Source organism: Tamandua tetradactyla, chromosome 13 (genome assembly GCF_023851605.1).
Source record: "Tamandua tetradactyla isolate mTamTet1 chromosome 13, mTamTet1.pri, whole genome shotgun sequence".
Lineage (NCBI taxonomy): Eukaryota > Metazoa > Chordata > Mammalia > Pilosa > Myrmecophagidae > Tamandua > Tamandua tetradactyla.
The window spans coordinates 18,577,762-18,595,881 of NC_135339.1; the positions used below are offsets into that span (position 1 = coordinate 18,577,762).

The 18,120-nt window shown below is 46.9% G+C and overlaps 1 protein-coding gene across 4 annotated transcripts in view; it reads left to right on the top strand.

Annotated features, from left to right (window-relative positions):
- Nucleotides 1-17,341, top strand: part of DLG5 (discs large MAGUK scaffold protein 5) — a 139,652-nt gene extending 122,311 nt beyond the window's left edge. For all 4 annotated transcript variants that reach the window (XM_077124782.1, XM_077124783.1, XM_077124784.1 and 1 more), the window contains exons 28-32: nt 11,053-11,199; nt 11,502-11,629; nt 12,984-13,093; nt 13,761-13,870; nt 15,508-17,341. In XM_077124782.1, the coding sequence (XP_076980897.1) occupies nt 11,053-11,199; nt 11,502-11,629; nt 12,984-13,093; nt 13,761-13,870; nt 15,508-15,611 (599 nt within the window). In that variant the 3' untranslated portion in view covers nt 15,612-17,341. The remainder of the gene's footprint in view (nt 1-11,052; nt 11,200-11,501; nt 11,630-12,983; nt 13,094-13,760; nt 13,871-15,507) is intronic.
- The last annotated feature ends 779 nt before the right edge of the window (nt 17,342-18,120 follow it).

Below are 18,120 nucleotides of genomic sequence, written 5' to 3' on the forward strand. Positions count from 1 at the left end.
ATGGGTCTTCTTTCATTCTTTTGCATATGGATATCCAGTTCTCTAGGCACCATTTATTGAAGAGACTGTTCTGTCCCAGGTGAGTTGGCTTGACTGCCTTATCAAAGATCAAATGTCCGTAGATGAGAAGGTCTATATCTGAGCACTCTATTCGATTCCATTGGTCGATATATCTATTTTTATGCCAATACCATGCTGTTTTGACCACTGTGGCTTCATAATATGCCTTAAAGTCCGGCAGCGTGAGACCTCCAGCTTCGTTTTTTTTCCTCAAGATACTTTTAGCAATTCGGAGCACCCTGCCCTTCCAGATAAATTTGCTTATTGGTTTTTCTATTTCTGAAAAATAAGTTGTTGGGATTTTGATTGGTATTGCATTGAATCTGTAAATCAATTTAGGTAGGATTGACATCTTAACTATATTTAGTCTTCCAATCCATGAACACGGTATGCCCTTCCATCTATTTAGGTCTTCTGTGATTTCTTTTAACAGTTTTTTGTAGTTTTCTTTGTATAGGTTTTTTGTCTCTTTAGTTAAATTTATTCCTAGGTATTTTATTCTTTTAGTTGCAGTTGTAAATGGGATTCTTTTCTTGATTTCCCCCTCAGCTTGTTCATTGCTAGTGTATAGAAATGCTACAGATTTTTGAATGTTGATCTTGTAACCTGCTACTTTGCTGTACTCATTTATTAGCTCTAGTAGTTTTGTTGTGGATTTTTCCGGGTTTTCGACATATAGTATCATATCGTCTGCAAACAGTGATAGTTTTACTTCTTCCTTTCCAATTTTGATGCCTTGTATTTCTTTTTCTTGTCTAATTGCCCTGGCTAGAACCTCCAACATGATGTTGAATAATAGTGGTGATAGTGGACATCCTTGTCTTGTTCCTGATCTTAGGGAGAAAGTTTTCAATTTTTCCCCATTGAGGATGATATCAGCTGTGAGTTTTTCATATATTCCCTCTATCATTTTAAGGAAGTTCCTTTGTATTCCTATCTTTTGAAGTGTTTTCAACAGGAAAGGATGTTGAATCTTGTCAAATGCCTTCTCTGCATCAACTGAGATGATCATGTGATTTTTCTGCTTTGATTTGTTGATATGGTGTATTACATTAATTGATTTTCTTATGTTGAACCATCCTTGCATACCTGGGATGAATCCTACTTGGTCATGATGTATAATTCTTTGAATGTGTTGTTGGATACGATTTGCTAGAATTTTATTGAGGATTTTTGCATCTATATTCATTAGAGAGATTGGTCTGTAGTTTTCTTTTTTTGTAATATGTTTGCCTGGGTTTGGTATGAGGGTGATGTTGGCTTCATAGAATGAATTAGGTAGCTTTCCCTCCACTTCAATTTTTTTTGAAGAGTTTGAGGAGAGTTGGTACTAATTCTTTCTGGAATGTTTGGTAGAATTCACATGTGAAGCCGTCTGGTCCTGGACTTTTCTTTTTAGGAAGCTTTTGAATGACTGATTCAATTTCTTTACTTGTGATTGGTTTGCTGAGGTCATCTATTTCTTCTTGAGTCAAAGTTGGTTGTTCATGTCTTTCCAGGAACCCGTCCATTTCATCTAAATTGTTATATTTATTAGCGTAAAGTTGTTCATAGTATCCTGTTATTACCTCCTTTATTTCTGTGAGGTCAGTGGTTATGTCTCCTCTTCCATTTCTGATCTTATTTATTTGCATCCTCTCTCTTCTTCTTTTTGTCAGTCTTGCTAAGGGCCCATCAATCTTATTGATTTTCTCATAGAACCAACTTCTGGTCTTATTGATTTTCTCTATTGTTTTCCTGTTCTCAATTTCATTTATTTCTGCTCTAATCTTTGTTATTTCTTTCCTTTTGCTTGCTTTGGGGTTAGTTTGCTGTTCTTTTTCCAGTTCTTCCAAGTGGACAGTTAATTCCTGAATTTTTGCCTTTTATTCTTTTCTGATATAGGCATTTAGGGCAATAAATTTCCCTCTTAGCACTGCCTTTGCTGCATCCCATAGGTTTTGATATGTTGTGTTTTCGTTTTCATTCACCTCGAGATATTTACTAATTTCTCTTGCAATTTCTTCTTTGACCCAGTCGTTGTTTAGGAGTGTGTTGTTGAGCCTCCACGTATTTGTGAATTTTCTGGCACTCTGCCTATTATTGATTTCCAACTTCATTCCTTTATGGTCCGAGAAAGTGTTGTGTATGATTTCAATCTTTTTAAATTTGTTGAGATTTGCTTTGTGACCCAGCATATGGTCTATCTTTGAGAATGATCCATGAGCACTTGAGAAAAAGGTGTATCCTGCTGTTGTGGGATGTAATGTCCTATAAATGTCTGTTAAGTCTAGCTCATTTATAGTAATATTCAGATTCTCTATTTCTTTACTGATCCTCTGTCTAGATGTTCTGTCCATTGATGAGAGTGGTGAATTAAAGTCTCCAACTATTATGGTATATGTGTCTATTTCCCTTTTCAGTGTTTGCAGTGTATTCCTCACGTATTTTGGGGCATTCCGGTTCGGTGCATAAATATTTATGATTGTTATGTCTTCTTGTTTAATTGTTCCTTTTATTAGTAGATAGTGTCCTTCTTTGTCTCTTTTAACTGTTTTACATTTGAAGTCTAATTTGTTGGATATTAGTATAGCTATTCCTGCTCTTTTCTGGTTGTTATTTGCATGAAATATCTTTTCCCAACCTTTCACTTTCAACCTATGTTTATCTTTGGGTCTCAGATGTGTTTCCTGTAGACAGCATATAGAAGGATTCTGTTTTTTAATCCATTCTGCCAGTCTATGTCTTTTGATTGGGGAATTCAGTCCATTAACATTTAGTGTTATTACTGTTTGGATACTATCTTCCTGTACCATTTTGCCTTTTTTATTATGTACATCATATCTGATTTTCCTTCTTTCTACACTCTTCTCCATACCTCTCTCTTCTGTCTTTTCGTATCTGACTCTAGTGCTCCCTTTAGTATTTCTTGCAGAGCTGGTCTCTTGGTCACAAATTCTCTCAGCGACTTTTTGTCTGAAAATGTTTTAATTTCTCCCTCATTTGTGAAGGACAATTTTGCTGGATATAGGAGTCTTGGTTGGCAGTTTTTCTCTTTTAGTAATTTAAATATATCATCCCACTGTCTTCTAGCTTCCATGGTTTCTGCTGAGAAATCTACACATAGTCTTATTGGGTTCCCCTTGTATGTGATGGATTGTTTTTCTCTTGCTGCTTTCAAGATCCTCTCTTTCTCTTTGACCTCTGACATTCTAACTAGTAAGTGTCTTGGAGAATGCCTGTTTGGGTCTATTCTCTTTGGGGTGCACTGCACTTCTTGGATCTGTAATTTTAGGTCTTTCATAAGAGCTGGGAAATTTTCAGTGATAATTTCTTCAATTAGTTTTTCTCCTCCTTTTCCCTTCTCTTCTCCTTCTGGGACTCCCACAACACGTATATTTGTGCGGTTCATATTGTCCTTCAGTTCCCTGATCCCCTGTTCAAATTTTTCCATTCTTTTCCCTATAGTTTCTGTTTCTTTTTGGAATTCAGATGTTCCATCCTCCAATTCACTAATTCTATCTTCTGTCTCTTTAAATCTACCATTGTAGGTATCCATTGTTTTTTCCATCTTTTCTACTTTGTCCTTCACTTCCATAAGTTCTGTGATTTGTTTTTTCAGTTTTTCTATTTCTTTTTTTGTTCAGCCCATGACTTCTTCATGTCCTCCCTCAATTTATCGATTTGGTTTTTGAAGAGGTTTTCCATTTCTGTTCGTATATTCAGAATTAGTTGTCTCAGCTCCTGTAACTCATTTGAACTATTGGTTTGTTCCTTTGACTGAGCCATATCTTCAATTTTCCGAGCGTGATCCGTTATCTTCTGCTGGCGTCTGGGCATTTAATCAGATTTCCGTGAGTGTGGGACCCAGCAGGTTGAAAGACTTTCCTGTGAAGTCTCTGGGCTCTGTTTTTCTTATCCTGCCCAGTATGTGGTGCTCGTCTGTCTGCGGGTCCCACCAGTAAAAGATGCTGTGGCTCCTTTAACTTTGGAAAACTCTCGCTGTAGGGGAGGGTCGCCAGCTGAAGCAGCTTGGGGGAGTGCCAGTCCGAATCTCCCAGCCGTCCTGGGAATCCGCACATGGGGAGGGTAACCGGCCTCTGCGGCTTGGGGCAGTGCCTGTCCAAATTTCCCAGCCGACCCGGGGCGCCAAGCGTGGTGGGGGGGGTACCGGCCTCCGCGGCTTGGGGGAGCCTGTCCAAATTTCCCAGCCGGCCTGGGGCGCCAAGCGTGGCGGGGGGGCGCCAGCCGCCACAGCTTGGGGGAGTGCCTATCCACCGTTCCCAGCCGGACCGGGAAGCCACGTGTTTGGAAAGGACCCCGGTCACCGTTCTCCGCGGCTTGGGGGATCACCGATCCAATTCTCCCAGCTGGTCCAGGGGGCCGTGCGTGGCGGGGGGGCGGCGCTAGCCGCCGCAGCTTGAGGGGATCGCCTGTCCAATTCTCCCAGCCAGCCCGGGAAGGAGGGAGGGAGGGACTCCAGCCGCCTGCCGCCCCGGCCCGGCGAAGCACGCGCCCCTCGGTGATCTCACCGCAGCGGGTTCTCCCAGCCAGTCAGCCGTTCCAGAATGGGGTACGCTGTCTTCTTGGTCTCTGTCGTGGCTCCGGGAGCTGTTCTGTACCGTTTCTACTTCCCTAGCAGCTGTTCTGGAGGAGGAACTAAGGCCCATGCATCTTACTAAGCCGCCATCTTCTCCAGAAGTCCGCTGTTAGAATTTTGATTGGGATTATGTTGAATCTGTAAGTCAATTTGGGTAGAATTGACATCTTAAAAAATATTTGGTCTTCCAATCCGTGAACACATAATGTCCTTTGATTTATTTAGGTCTTTGATGCCTTTTAGCAGTATTTTTGTGTTGTTTTGTTTTGGTTTTGGTTTTGGTTTTTAATTGATAAAAAGTTTAATCCTCTAGTCAAAAAGATTTTTAATAGCAAAAGTTCCCTGTTTTTATGTTCCCAATAGCATAGCTTCAAAAAAGTATAAAATTATAGGGAATAATTAGATCCACTATCATAGTGGGTGATTAACATTCTCTCAAAAATCAATAAATAAATCAGGTAAAAAGGTCAGGAAAAGTATAGAGGATTTGGAAAACACAAATAACAAGCTTGGTTTATGGGAAAATGCAGAGCGATGCACCCCAAAGGGGAGAATACAAACATAACATGTATCCTGTGGTTTATAACATATGGATAAGTGAAATGTATGACCATAATCCCATAAAGGTTAGAGAGGTAGGGAAATAGCACTATACTATCATAAGGTTCTTATACTCTATTTAAGTAGTATAATATCACTTAAAGGTTGACTGGTAGAGTTAATACATATGCTATTAACCATAAAACAACTGAAATAATAAAATAAAACTATAACTAATAAGCCCACAAAGAAGACAAAATGAAATCATAAAAATATTCAATTAATCCAGAAGGAGGCAGAGAAGCAAGAAAATAGAACACTGGGACAAATAGAAAATAAATACTAAGATGATAGATTAAACTTAACTATACCAAGAATCGTATTAAATGTAAATGGTCTGTGCTGGTTTGAATCTGTGGAATACCCTAGAAAAGCCATGTCCTTTAATCTGCATTCAATGTTGCTGGGTGGGAGCCTTTTGATTATCCATGTAGATGTGACCAACCCAATTGTGGGTGGTAAATTTCTTTTTTAACTGTTTTTATTGTGTAGTATAACATATATACAAAGCAAAGACATAAAAAAGCAATAGTTTTCAAAGCACTCTTCAACAAATGGTTACAGGACAGATCCCAGAGTTTGTCGTGGGCTACCATATGATCCTCTCAGATTTTTCCTTCTAGCTGCTCCAGAATATAGGAGGCTAGAGGGATTAAATACTTTTTTATCATCACAGTCAACTTTTTTTTCCTTCTTTTTTTGTGAACAGTAACATATATATACAAAAAAGCTATAAATTTCAAAGTACAGCACCACTATTAGTTGTAGAACCTATTTCAGACTTTGACATGGGTTACAATTTCACAATTTTAGGTTTTTACTTCTAGCTGCTCTGAAGTACTGAAGACTAAAAGATATCAATTTAATGATTCAGCATTCATATTCATTTGTTAAGTCTTATCTTCTATGTATAATTCCACCATCACCTTTGATCTTTCCATACCTCTCTTTGGGGTTGTTTGGTTTAGCAGTGTTTTGTAGTTTTTTAAATACAGGCCGTTTATATACTTGGTTAAGTTTATTCCTAGGTATTTGATAATTTGAGTTGCTATTATAAATGGACTTTTTCCCTGAATTTCCTTGTCATATTGCTCATAGTAATGTATAGAAATACTACTGATTTTTGCATATTAATCTTGTATCCCGCCACTTTGCTGAACTCATTTATTAGCTCTAGGAGCTTTGTTGTAGTTTTTTTTGGACTTTCTAGATATAGGATCATATCTGCAAATAGTGAATGTTTCACTTCCTTTCCAATCTGGATGTCTTTTATTTCTTTTTCTTGCCTAATTGCTCTCGCTTGAACTTATAGTACAATGTTGAATAACAGTCATCACATACATTTTAATGATTATTTCATCACTCTGTCTGGTTAACTGTGTGTCTTTTTCAATTGTCTTTGTTTTTCTCAGCCCCATTTCCTGGAATGCCTGGGATTTCGGTTGAAATGTCAGCATCTGCGTATTGGAAATTGCCGAGGCCCTGAATAATGTCCATGTCCTCCAGGGGGGATTTCATTTCTCTGTCGACAGCCAGTGGTGGCATGTCGCCTCACTCCAAGCAGAGACAGAGCTGCTGTGCAGAACCCTGATCTCACATGTGGTCCCATCAGGAGCCTGGGGTGTCACCTAGGGCCCTCCCTCACTCGGAATCCTTGATTCCCTGACTTTGTCTCCTCCAGACCATGAGACTGCAGTGATTTCTGCTGCCTTCTAGTGACTTTCTTAACTCTCAGCTTCTTGCTCCTCAAAGCTGAGGAATTTGGCAAATGGCTTGAAGGGACAGCCTGTGAGTATCAGACTTGAATCTTTTCCTCTCCCCTCTGTCTGGAGTCATGGTCCCTCAGCCCCTGGCTGCCTTGGCAGCCCTAAACTGCATTTGGTCTCACCTGCCTTTGTGATTGCCAGAAAGCTCTGCTGGCTTCTTTGCCTCTCACTCTCCCTCCAAAAGTCTGCAGATGCTCAGATGGGGAAAACATTTCTGTTGAAGGTAGGCTTAGTGCTCTGGGCTTCCCTTCTCCCCAGGAACTTGCATCTCAGATCCTGGCTGCTTCAGCAGCTCTTTGATGCCTTCAGAAAGGTATTTCTCTTTTCATCCATGGCTTTTGGATTCCTCCTGTAATTCATTACTTCCAGCTGCCATGCATGTCCCTCCTCGTCCCTGCTTCATGATTATGCTTCCACCTTCATGCATATGGTCCCACCTTCATGGGCTCCCTAGTGGGCTTCAGCTCTTCACCACCACACAGGTCAGTGGGTGGCCTTGGCTTTGGCCTCTTAGGGACCTGTACCCATGTGTCTCTGGAGTATGTTCAGAGGGCTGATGCTTCCTTCTCAAGAAGGCCATTACAGGAGGGACCAAAGCTGGTAACCGCTGACATCAAGCCTCTGCTCAATTACTTGTGACTTTGGGCAGGCTGTGTTTCTTCTCTGGACCTCTAACTCATCTGGTTAGAATCAGTGATTTGAAAGTTGCCATCTAGCCCTGTGATAACGTAATGATGAGGACTTCTGATGGAAACTGTTCAGAGAGGAGCATGCATTCTTTAAATGGGTGCCCCCCAGTGTGGCATGCTAACAGTAGTGGAGAATATGATTCTTGTCCCAGTAAGTTGAGGGAAATAGTGACTTAATGTCCAGAATCAGGGGAATGGATGCAAATTCATGTAGTGTTTCCATGCAATGGGGTATTTACAAGGAATAGATGAGATGCATATGGATCAACATGTATGCATTCCAGAAACAGAACGCCAAGGGAGAGGATTGCAGAATGTGTTATCATGGCAATTTTGGTGAAACACATGCACAATATATTTTCTAGTTTAATGAGTGTATAAAAATCAATGAGTGAGAGTAACAAAACAACTGGAAGAATATGCTTCCATCCCCAAATAATAGTTACCTCTGAAGAGGCCATTCAGAAACCAGGATTGGGAAAAGGGCATCAGAGAGAACTTTAGCTTTATCTGCAATCTTCTTGGTGGTTTTTTGTTTTGTTTTGTTTTGTTTTAAAGAGAGGCCATATTCATCTCTTCTTGGAGGAAGTGCTTTAGCTGGAACTCCTAAGGACTTTACTCAGAAGTGCATGGGTTCTAAGATGGTGAATGTGGAATGTGGTGTTTCCCAAACTTACTTGACCCCCCGCGTTCTCCTTCCACTTTTATTTATCATCGCTTTCTTTTCTTTTTTTGTGTGAAAAGTCACATATATACAAAAAAGCAATACATTTCACAGCACATGGCAACAATTAGTTGTAGAGCAGACTTCAGAGTTTGGTATGGGTTACCATTCCACAATTTTAGGTTTTTACTTCCAGCTGCTCTAAGATACAGGAGACTGAAAGAAGTATCAGTATGATTCAGCACTCATATTCATTTGTTAAACCCTACCTTCTCTGTATAACTCTACCATTACCTTTGATCTTTCTCCCAGTCTTTAGGGGTATTTGGGCTATGGCCATTCTAACTTTTTATGTTGGAAGGGGCTGTCAATAATAAGGAATAGGGAGATGGAACTAGCTGATTTTCTGGAGAAACTGCGCCCTCTAGTTTTCAGGATTTATCTGGTCTAGGGACCTGTTTGGAGGTTGTAGGTTTATGGAAAGTAATCACAGTGATTGGAACCTTTGTAGAATCTCAGATAAAGCTCTAGGTGTTCCTTAGGTTTGGCAGGAATGGTTTTGGTTGGGGTTTGGCAAACCATGATAACTAGCAATATCTAGTTGAAGCTTGTGTAAGAATGACCTCCAGAGTGGCCTCTCAACTCTATTTGAACTCTTAGCCACTCATACCTTACTTGTGACACTTTTTTCCCCCACTTTTGGTCAGGAAGGCATTGTTGATCCCATGGTACCAGGACCAGACTCATCCCTGGGAGTCATTTCCCATGCCTCCAGGAAGACTTTCACCCCTGGATGTCATGTCCCACATAGAGGGGAGGGCAATGATTTCACTTGCAGGGTTGGGCTTAGAGAGAGTGAGGCCACGCCTCTGCTTTTGTTTAAAGCAGATCATCTTGTTACTTGGTGCTCAGGTTGGGAAGGGCCATGCAAGTGGATAGGAGGAGTTGTTGGTCAAAAACGGCGTGACAGTGACACTGGCTCAGCCTTGCCCTCAGGTCTACCCGTGCGGCCAGTCTCGGGGAGTCTGATGCAAAGTGCCTCGCCCCCGCCATGTGCTCTGCCCCCCCCCATCGCACCCCCATCCCCACACCCTGGCCCTTGGTCCACCTTTGGACACAACTGTCATCCCATCTGCTCCAGGGCCCTTCCGGTGGCCTCTTCATACCCAACCCCTAGTGTCTGTCTTACCCTCTACCCCTATCTGGAATCTCTTCTGTTGCTTAGAATGGTTGGGCAGCTCTTGTATTGTCTTACTTTTCCCATCTAGTCATCTCATGACTCAAGTTAGGGGGTGAGCTTTTTCATGGCAGTGATTATGCTTCATATCCTATTTGTGCTTCTGAAATGCAGCACAGTGTCTTGTACCAGTGGGATACAAAGAAGATATTTGCTTGCAGGATTTTTTTGGTTTTTTTTGTTGGCTTAGAGAACAGGCATTTATTGGCTCAGGGTTTCAAAGGCCAGAAGTTCAACATCAGATCCTGGAGAAGCGCGCTTTCTTCCTGAAGACCGTGGTGCTCTGCTGCTGGCTGCTGGGGGTCCTCGGAGCCCCTCGCGCTCCTGCCACATGGCCGTATCCTCTCCTTATTCATTTCTTCCAGTTTCCCTGCTGAGTTCCTGCTTCTGGTTCCTCACTTGTGACTTTCTCTTTATAGGGCCTCCAGTAATTCCCATTCTGTTGGGCCAGACCTTACAGTAAAAATGTCACCTTCAGGAGACCCTGCTTATGGGGGGGTGCACCCACAGGGGTGTAGACGAGGACTGAGAGCGTGTCGCAGTCAGGCTAAGTAACTCATTCTAAGGAGTCGTGTAGAATAGCCTTCTTGAGAGAAGCAGTGATGAGGGGTGCAGCCAGATCCAGACAACCTCAAAGATAAGCAGCCAAGGGAAGAAATACCTCCGTCTCATTCTCCTTTCTACCTCCCAGCTCCTGCGAAGGACTCCCACAGGCTGAATTGCCGGCAGGTTTTTAAGGCACAGTATCTCCCTGAAAGGGCTTTTATGTCCATTTGGTGGGAGGCAGAGTGCCCTGCGTGCACCCCTTAGGATGCTGCTTCGACTGTTTTAGCCGAGATCAAATAACAGTTGTCTTAAACGTGATGGGAAGCTTATTTCTGTCCCCCGAAAAAGCCTGAGCTGGTGGGTGGTCTGGGGGAGGCAGCTGTGTTTTGGGGGCTGTCCAGGAGCCCAGGCCCCTTCTGTCTCTGTCTTGGGGCTGTTTCCTAAGGCCTGTCCCCACCTGGGTGCTCCGGGCTGGCTCCGGCACCCTCATTCCCTGGGGTGGGGGTGGGTAGTGGGGTGGGAGCTGCCGCTGCTGCACCCCGCTGGGCAGATCCGGGTCACGTGATCCCGCCTGGAGGCAGGGAAGGTGTGCTGGATTAAAGCTCAGGTTTTGTCTCTGAGGAGGAGTTGAGTGGCTGTTGGATGGAAGTGAAGCAAGCCTCAGACCCCCAGGGATGCATCCGAGAGCGGAAGGGGTGGTGGAGACTCCTCACAGAGCAGGGGGAGCACCTGGCTGGTGTCCAGGAACGACTGTGGTCTGGCTCCAGGGAGGCCAGTTGTGAGCGTCCAGGGATGAGCTGGATCTGTGTGTGAGGTGGGCCTGTGGGGAGGGCCGCAGTGGAGCCGTGGGCGCCCCTGCCCCTCCGCCGCCGGCCGGGGCCCTCGTGACGCCGGTGCCTTTTCTCCTTCAGAGCCGGCGAGCAGCCTGGCCTATCAGCGGGTCCAGAAGGTGGACAGCACGGCTCTGAGGCCCGTGCTGGTGCTGGGGCCTCTGCTCGACGTGGTGAAGGAGATGCTGGTGAACGAGGCGCCTGGCAAGTTCTGCAGATGTCCTCTTGGTAAGGAGTGCCCTCCGTGCCTGCCGGGCCCGTGTCCATCCCTGTGACAGCCCCGGGGCCACAGTGCGCGGTGGTCCAGAGCCTTCCCTAGAGGGCGGGCAGCAGAAGACCGGGTCTGGTCAGCCTGCAGCCCCAGGCCCTGGCTCCTGGGAGCGGGCAGTGAGTGTATCCCTGGAGGACTTTGGAGAGTGCTCTTCGCAGCTCCTCTGGGGCCAGGGCAGGTGGCGAGGGCTCAGCAGGGCTGAGTGCCTGGGAGGGCGCTCAGGGCGTGCTGTCCTGACTGCTGGGTCCCTGCCGTGTAGAGGTGATGAAGGCGTCGCAGCAGGCTATCGAGCGGGGCGTCAAAGACTGCCTGTTTGTCGACTACAAGCGAAGAAGTGGACATTTTGACGTGACCACGGTGGCTTCTATAAAGGAGATCACAGAAAAGGTATGTCTCGCATCAGGCTGCAGGGACGGCTTCTGTTTGAGTGTCAGGAGTGGAGGGCCCTGGAGGGGCCCCTCGGCTTTTATGTCCCTGCCCTGTGTGGTCTCTAGACACCCCCATCCCTCCCCCCCTCCCCCAGACCTTCCGTGAGCCATCCACATGCTGCCAGGCAGAGTTCACCTGCTCCCCACGCTCACTGGCCATTGTCGCTGGGGCGGGTCTTGTCTCTGAGTGTTTCTGCTTTCATAGACATGACGTTACCCCCTGGGAAAGTTTGTAGGAGTCAGCTGCACACTTGTGCCTCTCCCTGTCTGAGGTGGTGGATGAGAGCTTTGAACTCTAGAGAAGAACCTCTCGCAGGGAATTCTAAACCAGGGTCCCTGTGAGTATCTGCCGGCCCTGTGCACAGGATTTTATGTTTGCGTGCCTTGTCTGGGCAAAGGGTACACATCTTTGTCCCAGTCCTTCTGGGGAGGGGGAAAGAGCCACTGCTCTCTCTTTATGCTTTTGAGTACTTTCAGGCCCATTTACCAGGCAATATGAAAGAAGAGTGGGCAGCTCGGCAAGGTGTGTTGGAAAGACACCTGACTGGAGGATCAGAACAGAGGACATGGGACCTTCTTCAGACGTGTCCTTGGTTTCTATGACCTTGGGCTGGTTGGCCCACCTCTCTGGCCTTTGATTTCCTCCTATTAAGTGAGAGAGTTGGCTTTGTCCAGCTCTAAGCACATATTGTCCCATTGAAGTCTTCCATTTGGGGTGCCCTGGGCTCCCCAATGGTTGGGACCCCTCGGTGGAGCTTCGGGTGTGGCCCAGGCTAGAAGGCTGTGGTCCTTTGCTCCCACTCAGCCTGGAGGCTCAGGCGACCCAAGGAACATATTTCAGTCACAGCCGTGCCAAGACATAACTTCCCTCCAGGAACTTTTCATTGCTCAGTCTGGCAGAAATAAGGTTCTGGGCTGGGGTAGGGATGTGAGAAGTTCCCAATACCTGGCCAAAGGCAGGAAAAGAAGCATGGACTTGGGTTGTCCAGACCCTACTCAGTCCAGGTCCAGCTCCCAGCCTCGGTCATCATCCCGGCCAGCAGCTGGTGGGGAGAGATTATCCTGGGTAAGATTCCCGCACCCTGCACCATGTGTGGTCTCCATCAAAGATCGATTCTGCCTGCCTTGTTCATGGTCAGAACTTTACGTGCTTGTTTTTGCAGTAAGGTCAAACTGAGTGAAGGTGAGAGGCAGGACTTGCAAGGAGCTGGAAGAGGGTACCCTCAGAGGCCCAGCCACCGCACACCTGCCCTCGGAGGTCCAGCCCCCTTGCATCTGCCCTTGGCGCTCACCCTCCACCCTTCCTCCCATAGAACCGGCATTGCCTCCTGGACATTGCGCCCCACGCCATCGAGCGGCTCCATAACGTACACATCTACCCCATCGTCATCTTCATCCACTACAAGAGTGCAAAGCACATCAAGTACGCAGCAGACTTCCCGGGGCTCAGCCTGGACCCTGCTGGGATGGGGGCTGGTGGCCTGAGCTGCGGGGGTGGGGGAAACGAGGCAAGAGGCACGTGTAGGAAGGGACCCTGCCCCCCACGGGCCCTTTTACCTCTTCCTCCATCCATCCCCTCAGCCCTGCTTGGGGGCTGCCACAGTTCCTTAGGCATGCCCAGCTTTGTCTGCACAGCTCCTTCCCACCTCTCTGTCCCCCTTTCCTCCTCTGCTGCTCAGCTTGGAGCTCAGAAGGACACAAAGAACTAAGAGACCCAGGCTAGACCCAGCTCAGCCACAGGCTGGCTCGTGAGTGTGACAAGCCTCTGCATGGAGGTGCAGTTTCCGCATTGGTGGGGCTGACTGTGCACTCACCAAGGCGCCTTTTTGTTCTACCTTTCTGTGCCCCTAAGCTTCTGGTACCTGCATTCGGGGCCCAGCTGGTGTGTGCATGCACCGAGCCACCCACCACTGTGCGCTCTGCCCAGAGCCCCCAACGTGGCCTGCAGGCTGCTGCTGTGCCTCATGAGGGGTGCATGAGGACCCTGCAGCCTGGCCCTGCCACCAGGGTGACCCTAATTCCCCAGACAAGGGAAGAGGAGGATCTGGGAGGGGCGAGAGGCTTAGCCTGGTCCCTGGATATCCCGACAGGGAGCAGCGAGACCCTGTCTACCTGAGAGACAAGGTGACCCAGAGGCATTCCAAAGAGCAGTTTGAGACGGCTCAGAAGATTGAGCAGGAGTACGGCAGGTACTTCACAGGTAGGTGTACCCAGGCATGGCGAGGAGGAAGTGGGAGCTTCGCCGGGGGCATCTTTCTCGGGAGTGGTGGTAGCAGCGCTCCCCAGGCACTCATCAGGTGTGGTCGTGTAAGCTCTTTTCACTACCAGTGAGACGTCCTGATTTCACTCACTGGGCACCACCCGGCACATTTAAAAACATATATATTTTGACAGATCACACACACAGTCCATACATGGTGTACAATCAGTGGCTCACAATTATCACGTAGTTGTATATTCATCATCATGATCATTTTTAGAACATTTGCATCACTCCAAAGAAATACAAAAGAAAAAATACTCATGCATCCCATAAACCCTTAGCCCTCCCTCTCGTTGACCACTAGTATTTCAGTCTACCGAATTTATTTTACCCTTTATCCCCCCTATTATTTTTATCCATATTTTTTTACTCATACCACCAGGCAGATTTTAAAAATGAAAATGAAAAATGTTCTGAGTTGGGCACCAGGTCGCCATCTGGTCTTTTCTTAGAAGGACAGAAGTGGGTATGTCTATACCCCACCTGCCATGTCTGTGGCCAGTTTCAGCTGTGTCATGCGGGGAATAAAAAATCCCATCTCTGGGCTCTGAAACAACATCAAAGAAAACAAGAAAACCACAGCTACAATTTACCTGCTGCCATTTTACCTCCAGTTTTCAGCCTGTTCATAAAATCAGTCCTCTGTAGGGGTTACTGTTTCAGTCACAGTGAGGAGAGGGTGGCGAATTTATTTAAACTGTGATGTATGTCGTCGTTGATCTAGTACAGTTCTCCTCACGTGACCCACGGTGAAGGATTGGTGTTTGTGTGTGTATGTGTGTCTTTTAATTTCCAGTCCAGCACAATCCAATACTTTTGTTAAGTGCATTAAAAATGAATTACTAGAGAAATGAAACTTTAAAATACCCCAAACTTAAGAAACATAAGCCCTCACTTTTTTTTTTTTATTAAAGTCAGTTGACATAAAATAATTGTGTCAGATTTCTGTGGCAGTTTCTAAACACTCGCTATTGGTTTCTGCACGCGCCCATTGCAGCTGGACAGGTTACCGACCAGCGCTGTCCTGGGGAGTGTGCTTTTGAGTAGCCTCGATCTAGTGTCCACCAGACCCGTGGGGTTGCAGGCCTGCAGAGCAGAGCTGGGACAGAGTGGGATGCATTTCACTGGCCTGGCTGGAATCTTCCCTGGGCCCAAGAAACCGGGCTCTTCAAACTCACCGAAGGTCCCTTAAGAATTTCTCTGCCGACTGGACCACACGACGCTCCCCCTGTGCACCCCCCCCCCCCTACTGCTTTCCAAAGCGCAGGGTGTAATTGGTGCTGGGTGGGCAGTACCTCTGTGTGGTCGGGTCCCGGCTGCCCACATTATGGGGTGAGTCAGAGCCCATGTTTCCAGTCATTTCTTGAATTGTTGATCAGAGGGACAGGCGACAAGTGCACTGATTTGCTTTCCACTCTCCACTCTACCTTCCCTGCCTCTTGCTTGGTGGAAAAGGGGGGTGGGCTTGGGACAGGGGTGCCCAAAAAGCCCAAAGCAGACAGAAAAGGTCTCAAAAACACAGTCTCTTGGTCTGAATTGAATGTGTTATGTCTGGGGTGGGGGCTCTTTTGCAGGGGTTGTCCAAGGAGGAGCCCTCTCGAGCATTTGCACCCAAATCCTGGCAATGGTCAATCAAGAACAGAACAAAGTCCTGTGGATCCCAGCCTGCTCCTTATAGGGGAAAGTCGTCCTTGGAAGTGACTGCACCAACTCTGCCAACGGACGCACGTGGCTCAGCTCTTTTTAGCAACTAAAACCAGAAGGAGGTCTGTACATAAGCATGAAGGGGAAGGATCCCACAAAAACCAGCACCCGCTTTGTGGACGGACGGAGGACACCAGCCAGACGGATCCAGGCCTGGGCAGCAGACCGCTCTCCTCTCACCTCTGTGCTTTAAGACACAAAAAAACAAAAACAAAAAAAGCACTACAGAAGACTTGACGGAGGGATTCAACACCAGCCTTTCTTTCGCCAGCCAATCAGAGATGCTGCAAAGAGAACCTTCCAGATCACACGTTTACAAGCCTTTTTCTAAGTATTTGATGGTTTCTGTTTACTTGAATGGCTTCATGTTGTTGGTGCCGAGCCCCCCACCCCACCCCACGCCACGCCACGCCCCACCTGTCCGACCCCTCTGTCGTTTTGGTCTTGCTCCTCCTGCTTTTGGCAAATCGGCTCTGAAACCTCATCGGGGGCTGCTCTGCTCTGGGAGGTTCTCGTGGGACCAGGGCTGTGGCAGCCTTCCCTGCTGCTGGGCGGCACCTCTCTGGCAAGGACATCGCGACCACGGGTGCTCAGGTCATCTGGGCTGGCAGATCCAGTGCCTTCGTGGAGTCCATTGCCAGTGACAGCAGTTCTCCCGCTGCTTCCGGCCGGGGGAGAGACTACCCTGGCAGTCTTGCAAGCTTGCCTCTCTCGCTTCCTCTCCTGCCTTCCGTGTCCTATCTGTTCCTCCACCTGTGTTTACTATTTAAGCCGTCCATGTGGACCCTCAGCGCTTCGTGGGCTCACGATGATATAGCTGGGTTCTGGGCACGGTGTTCAGCCAGGGCCCATGTGTGCCATCGGGTCCTCCTTAGGGTGTGTAGTCTGTGACAGCCCCAATGGGTGGAATTTCCGCAGGGTAGGTCTTGGCATTTTCGGTTTTAAGAGTACAGCGAGCCCGCCCGTTCTTCCTTCCATGAAACGTCCAGGCTTCAGCCTTTGAGTCGAGGGCTTTGAGGGCAACACGGCAAGCAGTGTTGGCACCGTCACAAATCTGAAAGTAAAACCTGGGGCCTCTTTAGTCTTGGTCGCGGTCCCCCTCGGCATGGACCGCGCTCCATGAGCTCCATGAATGTCCCCGATTGGGGTGTGTCTGCACTTCTGGTGCCAGGTGTCTCTGGCTGCAGATAACGATGAGTTTCCCCCTTAAGCTGTGCATCCCCTTTGTAGGTACTGTACTGCACTCCGCGTGAGCGCCGTGGGAGTGTGCCCTGTTATTTTCCTACTGGCCCTAACATTTCATTTTCCAAGCAAGAAATCTTTGATCGCATTTTATTCTTTATAATTCTAGACACTAGATTGTAGTTTAGCCATTACTGACATTTAAAAAAAAAAAAGGGATATATTTTCTTGCACAGTTCTTCAAAAACAAGTTTCAGTCCTCAGTGCTGCCCTTTGTTTTACAGGTACAAGTTTTCTAGTTCAAACAGTTAAGAAAAACTGTAGAGTAGGTCTCGGTGCTGTATCACCTTCAGCGCCCTGGGGGGGGGGTTGGTTTCCCTAAGCCACAGGCTGTGCAGGCAGTGAGGGTGGTACATGGAAGCAGACAGGTACTGGCAGACTGGGATTTTCTGTACTAAAATGTTACTTTGTATCAAAAGTGAAACAGACTTTAGTACGACAAATAAAGGTCAATTTCTAAAACTTGTGTGTTGCACTTGGTTCCATCTCTACTTTCTCCCTCAACTTTCCTTTGTTCCTAAACTCAACACAACTTTCTTCCACTGCAGGATGTTGCCAAAAGCCCGTGGGTGAGGTTTTCTCCAGCTGGTGTGATGGTCTGGCGGCCCTTTGACCTGCGAACATGCACGTGTCCCCCTTTGCCCCCCCCCCTCCCCACTGGACAACTAATTTGGGTCCGCCTCTGAGCCTGCCCTCAGGTGCTCACAGGCCGGCCTGCAGGTTTGGCTTGGGTGGCAAAAAGCAAAGTCCGCTAAGTGCTCTGGGGGTCTGCAGGACAGTGAGAGTCCTTGCTGTTTGCAGCCAGGGCCCCCACCTGCAGGGGACCCTGCCCAGATCACACCTTGCTTGGGGGACTGCATCATGAGGGCGGGCCAGGACAACCAGCGCTGCAGGTTCCCATGGTTATATGAGACACTTTTATAAATTTTATACCTACGGATATCTCCTGCTGATTCTGTTTCTCTACAGAACCCTACCTAATACAGCTTGGTACCAGGAGTGGTTCTTAAGAAACAGAATCTTAAAAATGGGTTTTTGCAATTGATTTTCTACTTTGACTGGACTCAAAAGCATTAAGCACTATGTTTCCCATAATCAGAATGACACTGCCAATCCATGGGGCGAGGTGGCAAAAGAGACAGTCTAAATAGCACCATTGGATTCTTCTAGTTCTTCATTTGTATGACATCAGGCTCTGGGAGATAATGTTTTTTACACATTTATGGAGTTTTGTTGGACAT